A 19,013-nucleotide genomic window follows, 5' to 3' on the forward strand; every position below is an offset into this window, starting at 1 on the left:
TAAGGTCCCATGACCTACAGAAAAGCCTCTTGGACCCATGCTCCAAACCCCACCGGAAGTCGGAAATTTAAATTTTTTAATTTTCACTCTCGGCGGCCATTTTGAATTTTTTTCACTTTTTTGCCTTGTATTTGAATGAACTCCTCCTAGGGAATTTATCGGATCTGCTTCAAAATTGGTCAGTACAGTCATGAAGTGGTGCTAAACCAAAATCGTGCTATTTGTGACTGTACGTTGAAGGGCGTGTCCGTGGCATGCCGTCAAAGTTGGCCATTTTTGAATTCCGTCGCCTTGTATTTGAACTAACTCCTCCTAGGGAATTTATCGGATCTGCTTCAAATTTGGTCAGTACAGTCATGAAGTGGTGCTGAACCAAAAGCGTGCTATTTGGGACTGTACGTTGAAGGGCGTGTCCGTGGCGTGATGTCAAAGTTGGCCATTTTGAATGGAATTTCACTTTTTCCCCTTGTATTTGAACGAACTCCTCCTAGGGAATTTATCGGATCTGCTTCACAATTGGTCAGTACAGTCATGAAGTGGTGCTGAACCAAAATCGTGCTATTTGTGATTGTACGTTGAAGGGCGTGGCCGTGGCGTGCCGTCAAAGTTGGCCGTTTTGAATTCCGTGGTCTTATTTTCGCTTTTTTCCCCTTGTATTTGAACAAACTCCTCCTAGGGTATTTATCGGATCTGCTTCACAATTAGTCAGTACAGTCAAAACATGGTGCTCAACCAACGCCGTGTTATTTGTGACTGTACATTGAAGGGCATGGCCGTGGCGTGCTGTCAAAGTTGGCCATTTTGAATGGAATTCTTTCACTTTTTCGCCTTGTATTTCAACTAACTCCTCCTAGGGAATTCAATTCAATTCGCGAATTTTTTTGCTTTTTTAAAACTGCGCGCAGTGATGAACGGGACCTCGTGCCGGCTTGCGGCTGCGTCACGTGCGGTCCTAACATGTGCACATCTTGCCAGCACACATGTTACGACGGCACGTGACGCGGCCGCAAGCCGGCGCGAATTTTTTTTAAAACTGTGCTTTTTTAAAACTGCGCGCAGTGATGAACGGGACCTCTTACCGGCTTGCGGCTGCGTCACGTGCGGTCCTAACATGTGCACATCTTGCCAGCACACATGTTAGGACGGCACGTGACGCGGCCGCAAGCCGGCGCGAGGTCCCGTTCATCACTGCGCGCAGTTTTAATTGTTAATAAATTAGTTGAATCAAGAAGGTGGTCTGATTGTATGCATCATTGAGATATTGTTGAATGGAAAATAGAAAAATTAATTGGATATTAATCACAAAAATACATGAATCTAATGCATTTTGTTTGAATTTAAGCTTAATTGTTATGTATTTCAAACACATACACATTAATCATCTTGAATAGGTAACCTAATTACTATGTAATTCAAACAAATATACTTAATGTATTCTGAATACATAATCTGATTAATGTGCATTTAAATTCAATAAATTATATTAATACTGAATACATAAACCTGGTGAATATGCATTTCAAATGAATATGCTTTATTACACTGATGCATATACATCATCATGTAAAGTTTATTAGGTAGGTTTATGTTCAAAATATTAAAAAAAAAATCTAATGGAACTTTGTAACTATGTAATTATTTTACATAAATCTTAAAAGTTAGGGTGAAATATTTCTGTGAGTGTAGTTATTTCGATTTATATGACTTATTGTTAGATTCTCTATATTTAAGTCATAAGTACTAAATTATAGTATTACTATACTTACTATAGTGTGCGTGTGCGTGTGCACGCGTGCGGGTGTGCGTGTGCGTGTGCGTGTGCGTGCGTGCGTGCGTGCGGTGTGTGTGTGTGTGTGTGTGTGTGTGTGTGTGTGTGTGTGTGTGTGTGTGTGTGTGTGTGTGTGTGTGTCTCCACGGGCTAAGGAATTTAAAGGACGTGGCAAAGGACTCACTTTCACGCATTCACGAACTTTCTGTAGCCCGGGGGCAAAGAAAAACTCCCTGTGATTCCTCGTTTCCATTTGTCCACAGCTGATTGGTCCGCTGTCTGCGTCTGTCACGACTCATTGGTTCATCACCGCGTCCTTCTGAACATGCTTGGGTTTGATTGGTCTAAATACTGAAATGGGCGGGATTAATATTTGTTATGACAATTTTTGTGAGAAACGGTCTGAGATTCCTGGAGAATTTGGGACGTGGGGAGGGAGGCTGACGGAGTGAAGATTAACAAGCGGACAGAGAGAATAACATACCAACTGTTATACACCAACATGGCGTCTTGTGGTCCTTTTCTCCTCCTGGCTCTCCTCATGGGTCTCCTCCTCGTCCTCCAGAGCTCCGCAGCGGAGCCGAGCGCCTCCCCAGGTGAGCCCGACCACAGCGACCCCTCGCCGGCTTCATGGAGCCACCCAGTCCCAAGCGACTGAGAGGACGTTCGCACCAGTAGTCGCAGTTCCTTCCATGGAATGCCTTATTCATAAGATATATAAGTGTTATATATCATTATTTACGAGATATATAAGTTTCATCTCATTGTATTTAATGGTACATAGATGTGAGCAACTTTCTGACAATAAGTCTGTGACGCGTTACAACGTTATTTTTCCATGGACGCGTCAAAGACTTCACAGAAAGTTGCTTATTCACGATGAACGTCGATTTGTGTGAAACCAAATGCATGCCGATACAAAGAGAATGACTCAAGCTGTCATTAGATATGCAATATTGGTTAGTGATCACCATTATTAATAAATCAGATAATACTTATAATTCCAGGAGTGGGGCTCTCCATTGGGGGAACTGCGACTGAGGGGTCGTATTGTCCCCTTGGTCGCTTGGGACTAGGCCACCCCGGCAGCTGCTTCTCCTTATTCTACCCTTTAATTGCTCACCCCATTAACTATGGGTTTCTATTCTGACCTCAGCGTTAAGTAGATAAAAATAACTCATAGTAATACCACAAGTGTTACCATCAGTGGATCCGAACCTTCCTGAAAGCTAGCAGGGAGCTAACGTGCTAACGGAGCACAGGAAAAGACTGCGTTACTAACGCAACACAATCTTTACCTAGACATGACATGGCAGCGTTACTAACACTACACAATGAGTATATTTATATATACGACGTTGGAGCGTTACTAACACTACACAACGTTTATCTAGACATGACATGGCAGCGTTACTAACACTACACAACCGTTATCTAGATATGTCGTTACTAACACAACAAATCCTTTATCCTTTATATTATTGTGTATAAACACTTATTATATTATTATTATTCCATGTGTAACTTACTTTATCTAGAATATTCTGCCTGTTAAAAACCGTTATAGGTCGTTCAACAAACTTACACAATGATAGATCTAGAATTAGAGAAGATATAAAGATACAAATAAAACAGTAGGCTTTAACTATACTTTTCTCTCTAGAATTTAAACTTGGAAAAATAGTTTTAGATTTCTCTTAAACTATCAATAATGTTGCTAGATCATCACTAATCATCACTAGAACTATCTCAAATATATCACTTGAGCTATCTCAAACATATCAACATAATAACTATGTAATGTGCATCTTAGGAGCAGGGAAGGTGACTAAAATACCTGACAGTAATCTGTTGAACACAGATAGTAAGTTTTGAGTGATCAGGCATACAAAGTATTATAAAAGGACAAACACAAGAGTTGTACAGGTTCATGTGCTTAAAAGAAATGTACATTTCTCCTCACCTCACTCCTCTCCTCACCCTCTCCTCTCCCATCATCACCTCTCTCCTTACTCCTTATCCCTTCTCTCTTTCTCTCCTCCCTTCTCCTCACTCCACTCATCACCTCTCTCCTCTCCAACCTCCTCCTTTTCTCTTTCATCTCCTCTCCCCTCTCGTCAGAAGCACAGTGGAAACTGAAATGTTTGACACAGTTTCATGTGGAACAAGAACAATTAATTGAGTGTGTGTGTGTGTGTGTGTGTGTGTGTGTGTGTGTGTAGAGAGCTTGTTAGTGATCACAGCAGCTACAGAGGAGACCGATGGCTACAAGCGGTTTATGAGGACCGCCAGAGAGTTCAACTACACGGTCAAGGTAACACACGCACACACACACACACACACACACACACACACACACACACACACACACACACACACACACACACACACAAACAAACATGCACACACATTGTGAATTGAATCTGTGAACACTGTACATTTGTGTGTTTATTTCTTATTATGTGTGTGTGTGTGTGTGTGTGTGTGTGTGTAGGTGCTGGGTCTGGGGGAGGAGTGGAAGGGGGGGGATGTGGCCAATACGGTTGGAGGGGGGCAGAAGGTTCGCTGGCTGAAGAAAGAGCTTCTTAAACACGGTGACCAGCGGCACCTGGTCATCCTCTTCGTAGACAGGTAACGCTCTGTGGGTGTGTGTGTTTGTGTCTGGGCATGTGAGTGTGTCTGTGTGTGTGTGTGTGTGTGTGTGTGTGTGTGTGTGTGTGTGTGTGTGTGTGTGTGTGTGTGTGTGTGTGTGTGTGTATGTGTGTCTGGGCGTGGTTGTACTCTGTGGTTATTAAAGTAGAACGAAACACATGATATCCATTTATCTCTGACCTGCTACCTGATAGCCTGCCCTGTGTGTCTCTCTCTGTGAAGAGAACCCACCTTTACAAAGTCACGTATTGTCGCAACAATAATTATGACAATGTTGGCCTGTCCTGTTTCCCTTTGGTCACCTGACCTCCTACAGGTTCACCAGAAGGCCAGGAAGACATGACACATGTCTGTTAAATTGTTACATTGGCGTCCTTCTTTTACTAAGCCACTTTTTGGGTGGGGTTGAAGACAAGCAGTCCTAAAAATAAGGACACCTGGATCCACAGTCAAGAAAGTGATTTTATTATCAAAAGACAGCGAAGATAATCTTAACTGACTTTCAAAAGAAATCAAATGTAATCACTAATTTGCAGCTCTATTCAATAATTTCCGTTCTCCAATGTTCTCCAATGATGATTGGAGAACGGATCATCATCAAACAAAACATTTACTCTTTCACATTTCAAACTTTCTATCATTTAACAAGTCATTGTATACTCACACAGTAAACTTAACACATTAGTAAGTGAATAGTGCTGGTGTGGAGGGCTGATCCAGGGCTGGTCAAGGCCTGTTGTTGCTTTTCAAATACATGCAAATGCATTTAAATACCAATTACTCATACTGTGTCTCCTCACTCTCATCATGCCGTGTCTATGTCTCTCTGTGTCTCTCTCTTTCTCTCTCTCTCTCTCTCTCTCTCTCTCTCTCTCTCTCTCTCTCTCTCTCTCTCTCTCTCTCTCTCTCTCTCTCTCTCTAGTTATGATGTCATATTTGCGTCTGGACCAGAGGAGCTTCTCCGTAGGTTCCGGAGGTACGGTCACCGGGTCATCTTCTCAGCAGAGGGCTTCTGCTGGCCTGACCAGAGGCTGGCCTCCAAGTACCCCCCTGTCCACATAGGGAAGAGGTACCTCAACTCTGGAGGTACTATTACTACTTATACTACTATATATACTATATATACCCCCTGTCCACGTAGGGAAGAGCTACTCCTCTCTGGAGGTACTAGTACTGCATATACTACAGGTGTGTCTTCTCTTTGTATACAGGCTTCATGGGCTACGCCCCAGACATCAGCTCCATCGTCCAGCAGTGGAGGAACAAAGACAGCGACGATGACCAGCTGTTTTACACCAAGATATACCTGGACCAAACCCTACGAGTTAGTACTACTACTAATACCACTGTAATACTTCTATTCTACACCGAGATATACCTGGACCAAACCCTACGAGTTAGTACTACTACTAATACTTCTATTGTAATAGTAGGTTTTTATTATCCCAAGGGGAAACTTGGTTTGCAGACAGGTTAACAGGTAAAAGCACACAAGAAATATATTAAAACAGTGACCAATACACATAGGACACACAGGCAACACACAACAGTCAAGTCTGGGATTCAGTATTGTGCAAATTTAGCAAGGATATTTCCCTAGGTAAAAATGAGTTTTTGGTCCTATTGCATCTACAAAAAGGGACTCTGAATATCCGGCCTGAGGGGAGAACCTCAAAATGTTGGTGAAGAGGGTGGCTTTTACAGTCTAAAATCGAGTAGGCTTTACAGACAACCTGTTCCTCGAATGTATACATCAGTGGAGTCTGTGGCGTTCCTATTAACTTGCCAGCTACCTTCACAATATGACACAATACGATACACTTCCTTGTACACTAAGATATACCTGGACCAAACCCTACTAGTTAGTACTCCTACTAATACTAGCTAATACTCTAGAGGAAGAAGTACTTCAGTACTTTACAGTAAGAATACCCTGTTTCTATCTCCAGAGCAAGTACAACATGACACTGGACCATCGATCCAGAATATTCCAGAACCTCAACGGAGCCATTGGTGAGACAGACACACACACACATATCATCACACACAAACTTTCACATGCACATACCATCTCACACGCACACGCACGCACACACGCACGCATGCACGCACACACACCACACACACACACACACACACACAAACAGATACACACAATCTGTGTTCATGAAGGTCCCTTTGTGTCTCAGATGAGGTGGTGTTGAAGTTTGAGAAGGCCCGGGTGAGGGTCCGGAATGTTGCATACGATACACTTCCTGTTGTCATCCATGGCAACGGACCCACCAAGGTAACCATGGTGATCACTTACATCCTGTCACATCGATACGGTCCTTTTAGAGCTAACCTGTCTATACCTGTCTGTCTATCTACCTGTCTGTCTGTGCCTGTCTCTCTGTGTCTCTTCCTGTCTGTCTATCTACTTGTCTCTCTCTTGTCTGTCTCTCGACCTGTCTGTCTACCCATCTGTCTCTTTGTCTCTTTACTTGTCTGTCCCGCGATCTGTATCTATTCCTGTGTCTCTCCCTCTACCTGTCTGTCTCACCTTCAACCTGTTTCTCCCCCTGTCTGTCTGCAGCTCCAGCTGAACTACCTGGGCAACTATGTTCCTACGGCCTGGACCCATGAGAACGGCTGTGGTATCTGTGACAACGACGTACTGGACCTCGACGAACTGCCGGTATGCACACTGAAGCTCTGCCATAACCGAGTCAAACTTGGACCGATGTAAGCGTCAGAAAGCCACTGATGTCCAAGCAGTCATCCTACGTGATACGCACTATACATTTACTTTTATATATTTTTTATCTCTCAGAATATTTAAATATTTGTTAAAATAATTTTGTTTATTCAAAGCTTGAAAATATTAGGGATGCACCGAAATGAAAATTCTTGGCCAAAACCGAAAACCGAAAATGAGGAAACCAAGGCCGAAAACCAAAAACCGAAACACCGAAATGAATTATTATGCCAATTATTAGTAAGCCTACCATTGCATTTATAGCTATGACTGTGTACTAACCTCACTAAAATCAAGGCATTGCAATTCAAAGAATAAATCAATTACAATTATTAAAAGTATAAAAATATTTATTTAGCACTGAAAAAACAACAACACCGTTTTCCGTTTTGCACTTTGCAGACGGTCCCTAAGCTCGGATGATAGCCGACAGCTCATAGAAGCTGTCGGCACTTTGCGGACGGTCCCTAAACTCGCTGATAGCTGACAGCTCATAGAAGCTGTCTCATAGCGAGCCGTCGCTAAAGACGGCTCGTTTGGATGAAAACAAGGTTGTAGCTGGTTCTCTAGATTACTACATTTAGCTAGAGGTGTCATTTGTTTCACAATGTTTCACTGATGATCTATGGCGCAGAGGCGCTTATCCAGACAAGCATGTGCTGGCCGCGGTTTTTGTTTGCGTCATCACAATTTCCTGTTTCGGCCGTGTTGTTTCGGTGATAAAAGTGTTTCGGCCAAAAGCCGAAAATGCGCTTTTGGGCCATTTTCGGCCGAAAATTTTCGGTGGCCAAAATTTCGGTGCATCCCTAGAAAATATGTATTCAGGCCAGCCCAAACACACACACACACACACACATATATGCATACACTACACACACTCACATATATTTATCACCCACACACAAACATACACTCACACACATATAGACACACCATCACACGCACACACATATACAAGCAAGCGAACACACATCTTGTGCCTCATGTTGCTGTCTATGTGTGTGTGTGTGTGTGTGTGTGTGTGTGTGTGTGTGTGTGTGTGTGTGTGTGTGTGTGTGTGTGTGTGTGTGTGCATGCGTGCAGGACGAGGAGCTACCCCTGGTGTATGTTGCAGTGTTTATTGAACAGCCGACTCCGTTCCTGGAGGAGTTTCTGGAGAGGCTGACGACCTTCAACTACCCTGTTTCTAGGATACGGCTCTTCATACACAACAACGTGAGACCCCCACCCCCCCTCCCCCCCCAGATTCACACTGCTGATCCCATCCAATTTAACATAATCGAAAATGACATAATCCAGGTGGTGTATTATGTTAATCTAATGTAATCCAGGTGGTGTATCATGTTAATATTTATCTAATCCAGGTGGTGTATCATGTTAATCTAATCTAATCCAGGTGGTGTATCATGTTAATCTGATCTAATCCAGGTGGTGTATCATGTTAATCTAATCTAATCCAGGTGGTGTATCATGTTAATCTGATCTAATCCAGGTGGTGTATCATGTTAATCTGATCTAATCCAGGTGGTGTATCATGAGCGCCACATCCAGAAGTTCTGGGAGCGCCACAGGTCCTTGTTCCCCGAGGCCCGCCTCGTGGGTCCAGAGGAGAACCTCCAGCAGGATCAGGCCAGAACCATGGCTGTGTGAGTGTAGAACTCATAGAACCCCCCTAGAACCACCATACACCCATCCTATAACCCTTTACCCAGTCTAGAACCCATAGACCCCATACTTATTCCAGAGTACACAGACCTGTACCAATTCTAGAACCCTATACCCATTCTAGAACCCATAGACCTGTATCTATTCCAGAACATACGTTTAACCATTCTAGAAATTATAGTCCTGTACCCATTATAGAACCTATAGACCTGTACCAATTCTAGAACCCATAGACATTAACTCATTCTAGAGTTAATTTACCTGTACCCACCCTAAAACCTATAGACCCCATAGAACCATATATGTTTCTAGAAACAATAGACCCTAAACTCTTTTGCTTGTGTGTGTGTGTGTGTGTGTGTGTGTGTGTGTGCAGGGAGGCGTGTAAGAAGAACCCGGCCTGCGACTACTACTTCAGCATCGACTCTGACGTGGCCGTCGTCAACAACGACATCCTGCGCCTACTCATCGAGGAGAACAAGTACGGTTCTCATACACATGCGTACATACGTGTGCTCTGCTGTCACATATAAGACCACCTAATCACCCGTTGGGTCCCCTGTCCCTCCCGCTCCATGTGTGTCTCTCTCAACCAGGCCGGTGATCGCTCCCATGCTGTCCAGACACGGGAAGCTGTGGAGTAACTTCTGGGGCTCCCTGAGTCCCGAGGGCTTCTACTCACGCTCCGAGGACTACATTGACATAGTCCAGGCCAAGAGAGTGTTAGTAGTACTGACCTTGGATAAACATTACATACATGACATACATACATTACCTAGAAGCGTACTGTTTCCAGGGTTGTACTATTAATAGTATACATCATGTATAATGCATAATGCACATTCAATATATAGTTTATTTATTGGTTATGATGTGTGTGTTGAATATGATATGACGTATTTCCAGGGGTGTGTGGAACGTGCCCTACATCACCCAGGTGTACCTGATCCAGGGCAAGGTCCTGAGGTCCAGGCTGGCCCTGAGCAGCCTCTACCAGCAGGAGGGCATGGACCCGGACATGGTGTTCTGCAGGACCATACGCGACCAGGTCAGAACCCACCGTCTGTACCGATCCCAGATCACCTTTAGTCGTGTTATAATACCAGAAACTGTAACCTCTCTCAATCCCAGATAAGGTGGGGTGATATGTGCTAATCCCCAATCACAATAATGTGCATTAAACCCCAGATAACGTGTGGTAATCCTTCTGTGTGTGTGTGTGTGTGTGTGTGTGTGTGTGTGTGTGTGTGTGTGTGTGTGTGTGTGTGTGTGTGTGTGTAATAGGGTGTGTTTATGTTTGTGTCAAACCGAGATGAGTTTGGTCGCCTGGTCTCCTCCACCAATTACAACACCTCCAGACTCCACCCAGACATGTGGCAGATCTTCGACAACCCTGTGGTACGTTCAACATCTGTACTGGCCCCTAAATATCTGCCCTGTCCTCTAAACATCTGTACTGTCCTGTTAACATCTGCTTCAACGTCTGCACTGTCCTCTAAACATCTGCTTCAACATCTGTACTGTCCTCTAAACATCTGCTTCAACATCTGTCCTGTCCTCTAAACATCTGTACTGTCCTCTAAACATCTGTACTGTCCTGTTAACATCTGCACTGTCCTCTAAACATCTGTACTGTCCTGTTAACATCTGCACTGTGAAAACTGTGTGTGTTTGTTTTGTTTTTTACATGTATTTTTATTGTTGTTAAAACAGATGTACAATGTCATACAGGTTGTAATGTTTCACAGTGGTTACAATTCTTTTGGCGACAGTGTACAATGTAACAAGAATTACACAGCATTTTAACAATTTACATTTTTATAAACCCCATCCAACCCTAACAATCCCTTTGCCGGTAAAGAAAATAAATAAATAATAATAATAATAATAATAGTAATAAAAATAAAAAATAAAATAATAATACATAAAAAATATAAATAATAATTAATTATCCCAAGATGAAAGTAATTTACGTTGAAGCTTGTTTACTAATGAGAGGGGAGAGTTGCAAGTTTGTCAAAATAAACCAGTAAGGGGTCCCATACTTTGTAGAATTTTTTGGTTGATCCTCTAAGAAAGTATTTAACTTTTTCAATTTTTAAAAACATCATCATATCAGAAAGCCACATTGATGCCTTCGGTGGTAATTGGGATTTCCATTCTAAAAGTATTCTCCTCCGCGCAATCAGCGTTGCAAAAGCAATAACATTTTTCTTGCCAGTGGCTATCGCAGCGTCAACCCCAAATATAGCCACTAAAGGGCTAGGTTGTAGATCTAGGCCAAAAGCAACATTCAAAATCCCAAATATTGATTTCCAAAACTCTCCCAGCTTGGAGCACGACCAGAACATATGAGCTAAGTCTGCTTTGGTGGCTCTACAGCGATCACACGTCTCATCTATTTCAGGGTATATTTTAGCAAGTCTGACCTTACTATAGTGAGTACGGTGGAGAACTTTAAATTGAATCAGATTGAGACGTGCACAAGAAGAGGTTCCATTCACACAGCTAAGAGCTCTAACCCACGTCTCATCTGAAATGACTGTCCCTAATTCTTCCTCCCATTTTGTCTTGATGTTGTCTGTTGATACGCTGCTAAATGACATAATTGAGTTATATAAATTAGAGATTTGGCCCTTTAAAGTTATGGGAATCTTCAGTATGACATCCAAGTTTGAACTCTCAGGTAATTGAGGAAACGATGGGTTGAATGTTTGAATAAAGTGGCGGATCTGAAGATATCGGAAAAAACTGGATTTAGAAATAGAGTGTTTATTGGCCAAATCTGTGAAAGTAGGAAAAATATTATCTATGAAAAAATCCTTACATTTAGTAAGACCCATAGTGTTCCATTGCATAAATGTGACATCAAGATCAGCGGCTGGGAAAAGGTGGTTATAACATATGGGACTTAGCATAGAAAGGCCAGACAATTTAAATGTTTGCCTAAACTGTATCCAAATTCTTAATGTTGAACGCACTACCGGACTTGAGGAAAACCGTGATGGGGAGAGAGGGAGTTTCGTTGTTAACAGTGCAGGAAGTGATGACAGATTACAGAGCTTTGCCTCTTCATTGCACCAACCCGTGTCTGGGGCCTGAAACCAGTAAATTATTTTTTGGAGATTCGCTGCCCAATAATAAACCCTGAAGTTTGGGAGAGCGAGCCCACCCCCTTTTCTTGGCCTTTCAAGCAGTGTTTTGCGAAGTCTTGAAGATTTACCTCCCCATATAAAACTTGAGAGTAGGGCATCAATTGAACGGAAGAAGGATTTTGGTAGGAAAACTGGGATACTTTGAAACAAGTATAAAAATCTAGGCAACACATTCATTTTGATGCAGTTGATTTTCCCAGCTAGAGAAAGGTAAATAGCACTCCATCTCTCGAGGTCAGATTTTAGTTTCTCCATAATAGGAGCGAAGTTGGCTTTAAACAATTCAGAAAAAGAAGGGGTGATATTTATTCCTAAGTACTTAAAACCGGAATGTGATATACAAAATGGCAAGTCTGTGTCTGGAATCTGCTTTGCCGAATCATTGATAGGGAAACACACACTTTTTGAATAGTTAATTTTATAACCTGAAAAACCACCAAAGTCAACCAGAATGTTCAATAGTTCAGATTTACAGGATAGCGGGTCCGATAAAAAAATTAAGAGATCATCAGCATACAAGGAAGCTTTATATTCCATCTCCATTCTTCTAATGCCATGTATGGACGGTGTAGTTCTAAGCTTAATTGACAGGGGCTCGATCGCTAAAATGAACAGTAATGGGCTAAGTGGGCAGCCTTGACGCGTACCCCTAGATAAAGGAAAATACTGTGAACATAATTTGTTAGTGACTACTGCAGCTTTTGGAGATGAATAAAATAGACGAATCCAAGACATAAATTTCGGGCCAAACCCAAATTTACCCAGTACCGCAAAAAGATACTCCCATTCTACTCTGTCGAATGCCTTCTCCGCGTCCAGGGAGACCACCACCTCTGGTCGCACCCTAGACGCTGGAGAATGCACCACATTCAGGAGTCTACGAATGTTAATGAATGAGTGACGGCCTCTCACAAAACCGGTTTGATCATTTGAAATGATATTTGATACTACTGTGTTTATTCGAGAGGCCAGAATTTTCGACAGTATCTTAATGTCCACGTTCAGTAAAGAAATAGGCCTATAAGAGCTGCAATCCGCTGGGTCTTTACCAGGTTTCAGTAAAACTGTGATGAGAGCCTCTGTGAGACTCTGTGGGAGAGCTGTCTGTTCAAAAGAGTACTTAAACATAGTAAGAAGCAAGGGGATCAGTTTTAAGGAGAATCTTTTATAGAATTCGACTGGGAAGCCGTCCGGCCCAGGGGCCTTCCCGCTCTGCATGTCCTTAATTGAATTCTCCACTTCCTGTTGGTTTAGTGGTCTTTCCAGGTTGTCCCTTTGTTCCTGCGCAATTGTTGGAGTATTCAGGGTTTCTAAGAAATTAACCATAGAAGAAGTGTCCTGAGGAAATTCTGAGGTATATAACTCAGAATAAAATGTTTTAAAAGTATTATTGATTTCCTTGGGATCTATTGTCAATTCTTGAGGTGTTTTCCTAATTGTTGATATGATTTGGGCAGACGACTTAGCCTTTAACTGGTGAGCAAGCAGGCGTCCTGCCTTCTCCCCATGTTCATAAAAGAATGCTCGTGATCTTAACAAGCTATGTTCAGTCTTTTCAGTAGATAATAAATCATATTTTGCTTTCAGATTTAATTTTTCTTTGTATAGTTCAGGTGTTGGAGTCGTTGAATATTGATTATCAATTTTAAGAATAGAATCAATGAGCTCTTCCTGTCTCTGTTTTCTTTTTTTATTACGTGAAGCTGAAAATGATATTATCTGTCCCCTCAGTACGACTTTGAATGTTTCCCATAATATGGATGGTGATACAGAATCATTCTGATTGGTCAAAATGAAATCATCTATTGCTTTAGATATGAACTGACAAAAATCTGCATCTGAAAGCAATGCTGTGTTAAGTCTCCAAGCTGGCCTTGGTGGGCAATTGAAAACTGTGTGTGTTTGTGTGTGGGTTGTAGGACTGGAAGGAGAAGTACATTCATGAAAACTACTCTAAGATCTTTACGGACCAGAAGAACTTTGTTGAACAGGTAACCATGGCAACATGGATGGATAACATGGATGGAAGATTGTACCTCCCACCCCCTATTTGACAATGTTCTCCTAAATTACACGTCTTAACATGTGTGTGTGTGTGTGTGTGTGTGTGTGTGTGTGTGTGTGTGTGTGTGTGTGTGTGTGTGTGTGTGTGTAGCCATGTCCAGATGTATACTGGTTCCCAGCCTTCTCAGAGAGGATGTGTGACGACCTGGTGGAGACCATGGAGGACAACGGAGAATGGTCTGGTGGACGCCATAAGGTAGAGCGACATGGGGACACACAGGAAGAGAGAAAGTAGAGAGAGAGAGAGAAGGGAGAGAGAGAGACAGAGAGAGAGAGAGTCACAAGGTAGAGATCACCTTATTTGACCTAAGCATCCCGTTAGTTGTACAGCACTTCCACGCATTTCTCTCCTGATCAGTGCTGAGAATGGCTCTTCTTGGATCCATTCAGGTATTAAACATAATGATAAACAGTAATACAATGAAACCTGACATGGACCCAACAGACCATAATAACTGTACGGGTCCTGGGTTGGGTCATGGATCCTAGGGTCTGGGTAGACCTGTGAATAAATCAACATCAAACATCAGATATTGACCTCACACCCACCCTGAAATACACACTAGCACATAAATTAGAGAATGCTGGGTGTTAACACATTGTGGCGCGTGTGTGTGTGTGTGTAGGACGAGCGCCTTGCCGGGGGATATGAGAACGTGCCTACTGTAGACATCCACATGAACCAGGTGGGCTTCGAGAAGGAGTGGCTCAAGTTCCTTAAGGAGTACATCACCCCTGTGACCGAGAAACTATACCCTGGTTACTTCCCAAAGGTACACACACACACACACTTGTACCCAGGCAACTGATGAACACGAATCCATGATACTCTGATCACAATCGGAAAGTTCCCAAATATATCACACTGTGTGTGTGTGTGTGTGTGTGTGTGTGTGTGTGTGTGTGTGTGTGTGTGTGTGTGTGTAGGCCATGGCCATCATGAACTTTGTGGTTCGGTATCGTCCGGACGAGCAGCCGTCCCTGCGGCCGCATCACGACTCCTCCACCTTCACCATCAACGTGGCCCTTAACAGCAAAGGAATAGACTACCAGGTACACACACACACACACACACTTGTTCTACTATACTAGTGAGGTGCTGTGAACATTATAGTTGTTTAACTATACCTGTGAGGACATTTCAACACTGTTTTACTACACCAGTGAGGACTTGCGAACACTACTAGTGAACTAGTGTATCTAGCACTAGAAGGAGAACCAGGACTTCATCTCTCTAGTGTCTCTAGTACTAGAAGGAGAACCAGGACTTCACCTCTCTAGTGTCTCTAGCACTAGAAGGAGAACCAGGACTTCACCTCTAGTGTCTCTAGCACTAGAAGGAGAACCAGGACTTCACCTCTAGTGTCTCTATCACTAGGAGAACCAGGACTTCATCTCTCTAGTGTCTCTAGCACTAGAAGGAGAACCAGGACTTCACCTCTAGTGTCTCTATCACTAGAAGGAGAACCAGGACTTCACCTCTCTAGCGTATCTAGCACCAGGAAGTCACCTCTCTCTCTCTCTCTCTCTCTCTCTCTCTCTCTCTCTCTCTCTCTCTCTCTCTCTCTCTCTCTCTCTCTCTCTCTCTCTCTCTCTCTCTCTCTCTCTCTCTCTCTCTCTCTCTCTCTCTCTCTCTCTCTCCTCCAGGGTGGGGGCTGCAGGTTCCTGAGGTACGACTGTAACGTGGAGGCCCCTAGGAAGGGCTGGTCCTTCATGCACCCGGGCCGCCTCACCCACTACCACGAGGGCCTGCCCACCACCCAGGGCACCCGCTACATCATGGTCTCCTTTGTGGACCCCTAAGAGAGAGACCGTTACCATGTGTCACATGGTAACACATCGCACCATCCCAAGGGCCGCCACGGTCACACACTCGTTACATTGGGAGAGCGGGGTCTGTTACCACGGTAACGCACTCCTCACCGTGGTCACCCTTTGGGATGGTGTGATGTGTTATCTACGACCATGGCCACACGCCCTCTTAATGTTCGGATGTGTTACCCCGGCGACAGACTCCTCACGTTGGGATGGTGTGATGTCATCTGTTACCATGGTAATACACTCTTTATGTTGTGATGGTGTAGTCTGTTACCATACGTAGGCCTGTTTTGATGTGTCGCCATGGTGACAGAATCATGTGTTGGAACAGCCTTGTGTGTGTCTCTAGGCGAGGCTCAGATCAACTGGTTACCTTTCTAATGTGAAGGTCAAATGGCTAAAACCTGGCCTTAAGACTCCTTACGACACACTCCATCTTCAATCTATGCAAACCATCCAGGCTGTGTGTGTGTGTGTGTGTGTGTGTGTGTGTGTATGCGTGCATGTTTGTGTGTTTCCTGGGTGCAATAAGGTGGATCATCCTCCTTCTATATGTTCTGACGTTGCCATGGAAACCAGGCCTGCTCCCATTGCATTTTTCGCAGGCTGCTGTGCCAAGTCTGTGATTGGCTAATCTTCGGGCCAATCACGGACCAGAAAAACTTAACAGTTATCTTTGACTGATTGTTTTTTTTTTTTTTTTTTTTACATACTATTTGTATTGTTTAACTTTATTGATCATTTATTTGTTAACATGTTTTTATCTCTCATGCACGGTGACTAAGGATCTCCAACCAATCACATTTGAGAAAGAGTATATTTGGGCTTTGTACAAACTGCTTTAAATTATTTGTTATCATTGAGAGATTAGTCTTTTGAGATTTTAATAAATAATTTTTCTCTACACTAAGAGTTTGTGTCTTTTTGAGCGGTGTCTCAAGCTTATCAGAATGTTGCACAAAGTTGACGTTTTAAAGTTACTCAAAAGTCTGAACAGAAGCACAACTGTCATTTTAATAAAACATTAAAATCAAAATTAAAACTGCGAGCAGTGTTGAAGGTGCCAAGCCTGAGCCGACCACCGCCCCGCTGAGCCGGGTAAATCCGATAAATTCCCTAGGAGGAGTTTATTCAAATACAATGCGAAAAAGTGAAAATGTCCGCCGAGAGCGAAAATGAAAATGAAAATGGCCGACTTCCTGTGGGTTTTGGGGCATGGGTCCAAGAGGCTTTTCTGTAGGAATTGGAGTTTCATACATATTGGTGAAACGTGGCGCAGGGGCTGCTTTTTAAAGTTCCTGTAGGGGGCGCTACAAATATGACAAACATGATTTTTGGTTCATAACTATTACAGTCGCCGCAGAGTGGAAATTTGTCAAAATTTGACGATTTTTAGCCGATGGCGGCCATGTTGGTTTGCCAATTGACTTGATTTCACTTGAGCAGTTGCAACTTTGGGCCCCAGCGGCCACTAAGTCGGTCCTGCTCAAATCAAACATTGCGTCTATGAACTGTGGCGATTTTAGTGATAGGCCACGCACATTTCGATGCCACGCCCCATTCGAAAATATGTTGGGTTTATCTTATTCAGAATTTGATTCTGAACAACTTTTGTATTGGGGTTAACATCATAGGAGTCCAACTTGATGTTGATATGAGCAATTTACTATTTCCGCGGTTTAATCCATGCCCGTTTTAGAACTCAATGGCTCATGGGTGCTCTGAACTTTATTGTACAGGCGAATCTTTGTCAGATTGATGATAATGGGCCATAGATATGTACTGAAGGATTTTTGTCAAAGTCGAAAATTAGTTAGGCAATTTACTGTTTTTAACTAAATTCAAAATGGCGGAAAACCTGACCACCCGGAAGTGGTAGGTTCTTGAGGCATATTTGTTCAGCATGTGGATATGCATCTGTGTGCAAAGTTTCATGAGTGTAGGTCAAACCGGTTGCGACACAGACATCTTATAAGTAGACGCAGCATTGGCTGCTGTGACGCGAGAAATTCGGCCGCCATCTTGGAGTGGTGATGAGCAGCCTGAGCTGACAGGTCACGTCTACAGAAGAGAACAAGGATGCCGGGCTGGTGTTCCTGCTCAAATGAGCGGACAGTCGAAAATAGGAATCAGGGGATTACTTTTCACAAGTAAAATTTAACATTAACGTACTATTGGTTGTATTTTGTGAAAAAAATATTACCACAGAGTTGAGAAGGAGCAAAGATGTTATGAACTCGGTAATGTTAGTTAGGACCCCGGATGCAGAAACTGAGGCAGTTCGGACAGTCAAAAGGTTTATTGTCCAAAAAAGAACACAAAAGATATCCAGCGAAGCAGGCGAAGACAGGAACGGGTAGGCGTAGCTGGCGGAGGCTCTGGTGAATGCTGCGGTCCGCTGGTATATGCTGGCGAGGAATTAGCTACCGGCAAAAACACACGAACGTCAATGAAAACCAAGATCAGGTAGGAGTACCATAGATTGATTTAAACTCGTTAGCCAAAGTACCGAATGAGACGGAATAATCTGGCGCCGACGAGAAGTCCCCGCCAGACTTAAGAAAGAGTGTGTGATGAGTTGATGAGGTCCAGGTGTGCCTCGTTGCGGGTGCCAGCTCCGCTCGCCACGCCCCCACCTGTCTAACCAATGCCTGTGGAGCAAATCACCCAACAACCCTGTGCCCACATACAAAATAACGTGACAAAAGATCTTCAATAGTACTGAAATCGTAGCCGCTAGTAAACAGAGTATGACCATAATTGAATTGCTTGTCAATGAAATGAAAAAATTACGTACTTCAGTGTTCCACAGACCAGGTAGCAATGTGCCAGTTACATTGTGCCAGTTCAGACAAAGATTCGCGACGCAACTGCTTGCAACTCGCAACTCCTTGCGACTCCTTGCGACGAGACGGCTGAGACGTTCTAAAAACCGGGCAGTTCACACTGCTGCACCGGGCTGCGATTAGTTTTATTGTGGTTGAGAGTAGGCTAGAGTTGCTGTGTTTTCGCATTCTCCACTACTTCTGCATTGTAGTAATTCGCTGGAGCTTAGTTTGTTTAGATTCCAGCTAGTTGCATTGCATTCTTTCGTAGTGGCGACTTCTCGACTGCAAGGGAAGCTCGGCTTCACTCTAAATTTCGAAATTAAATG

At 43.3% G+C, this 19,013-nt stretch overlaps 1 protein-coding gene across 1 annotated transcript; it reads left to right on the top strand.

Moving 5' to 3' along the window:
- Positions 1–2,188: 2,188 nt before the first annotated feature.
- On the top strand, positions 2,189–16,765 carry plod3 (procollagen-lysine, 2-oxoglutarate 5-dioxygenase 3). The gene is made up of 19 exons (XM_084487167.1): positions 2,189–2,364; positions 3,991–4,082; positions 4,263–4,399; positions 5,343–5,506; positions 5,632–5,744; positions 6,370–6,433; positions 6,610–6,707; positions 6,996–7,097; positions 8,241–8,372; positions 8,682–8,803; positions 9,199–9,303; positions 9,419–9,544; positions 9,729–9,870; positions 10,107–10,220; positions 13,897–13,968; positions 14,133–14,237; positions 14,668–14,814; positions 14,969–15,094; positions 15,689–16,765. The coding sequence occupies exons 1-19, from the start codon at positions 2,271–2,273 to the stop codon at positions 15,842–15,844; spliced, it is 2,211 nt and encodes a 736-aa protein (XP_084343293.1). The 5' UTR covers positions 2,189–2,270; the 3' UTR covers positions 15,845–16,765.
- Positions 16,766–19,013: the final 2,248 nt, after the last annotated feature.

This window comes from Micromesistius poutassou (assembly GCF_964030765.1).
Source record: "Micromesistius poutassou genome assembly, chromosome: 23".
Lineage (NCBI taxonomy): Eukaryota > Metazoa > Chordata > Actinopteri > Gadiformes > Gadidae > Micromesistius > Micromesistius poutassou.

Coding starts and splice junctions, on each gene's coding strand:
- plod3 (XM_084487167.1), top strand. CDS start 2,271: ATGGCGTCTTGTGGTCCTTTTCTCCTCCTGGCTCTCCTCATGGGTCTC. Junction 9,871..10,106: donor GCAGGACCATACGCGACCAG/GTCAGAACCCAC, acceptor TGTGTGTAATAG/GGTGTGTTTATGTTTGTGTC. Junction 14,815..14,968: donor ACCCTGGTTACTTCCCAAAG/GTACACACACAC, acceptor GTGTGTGTGTAG/GCCATGGCCATCATGAACTT.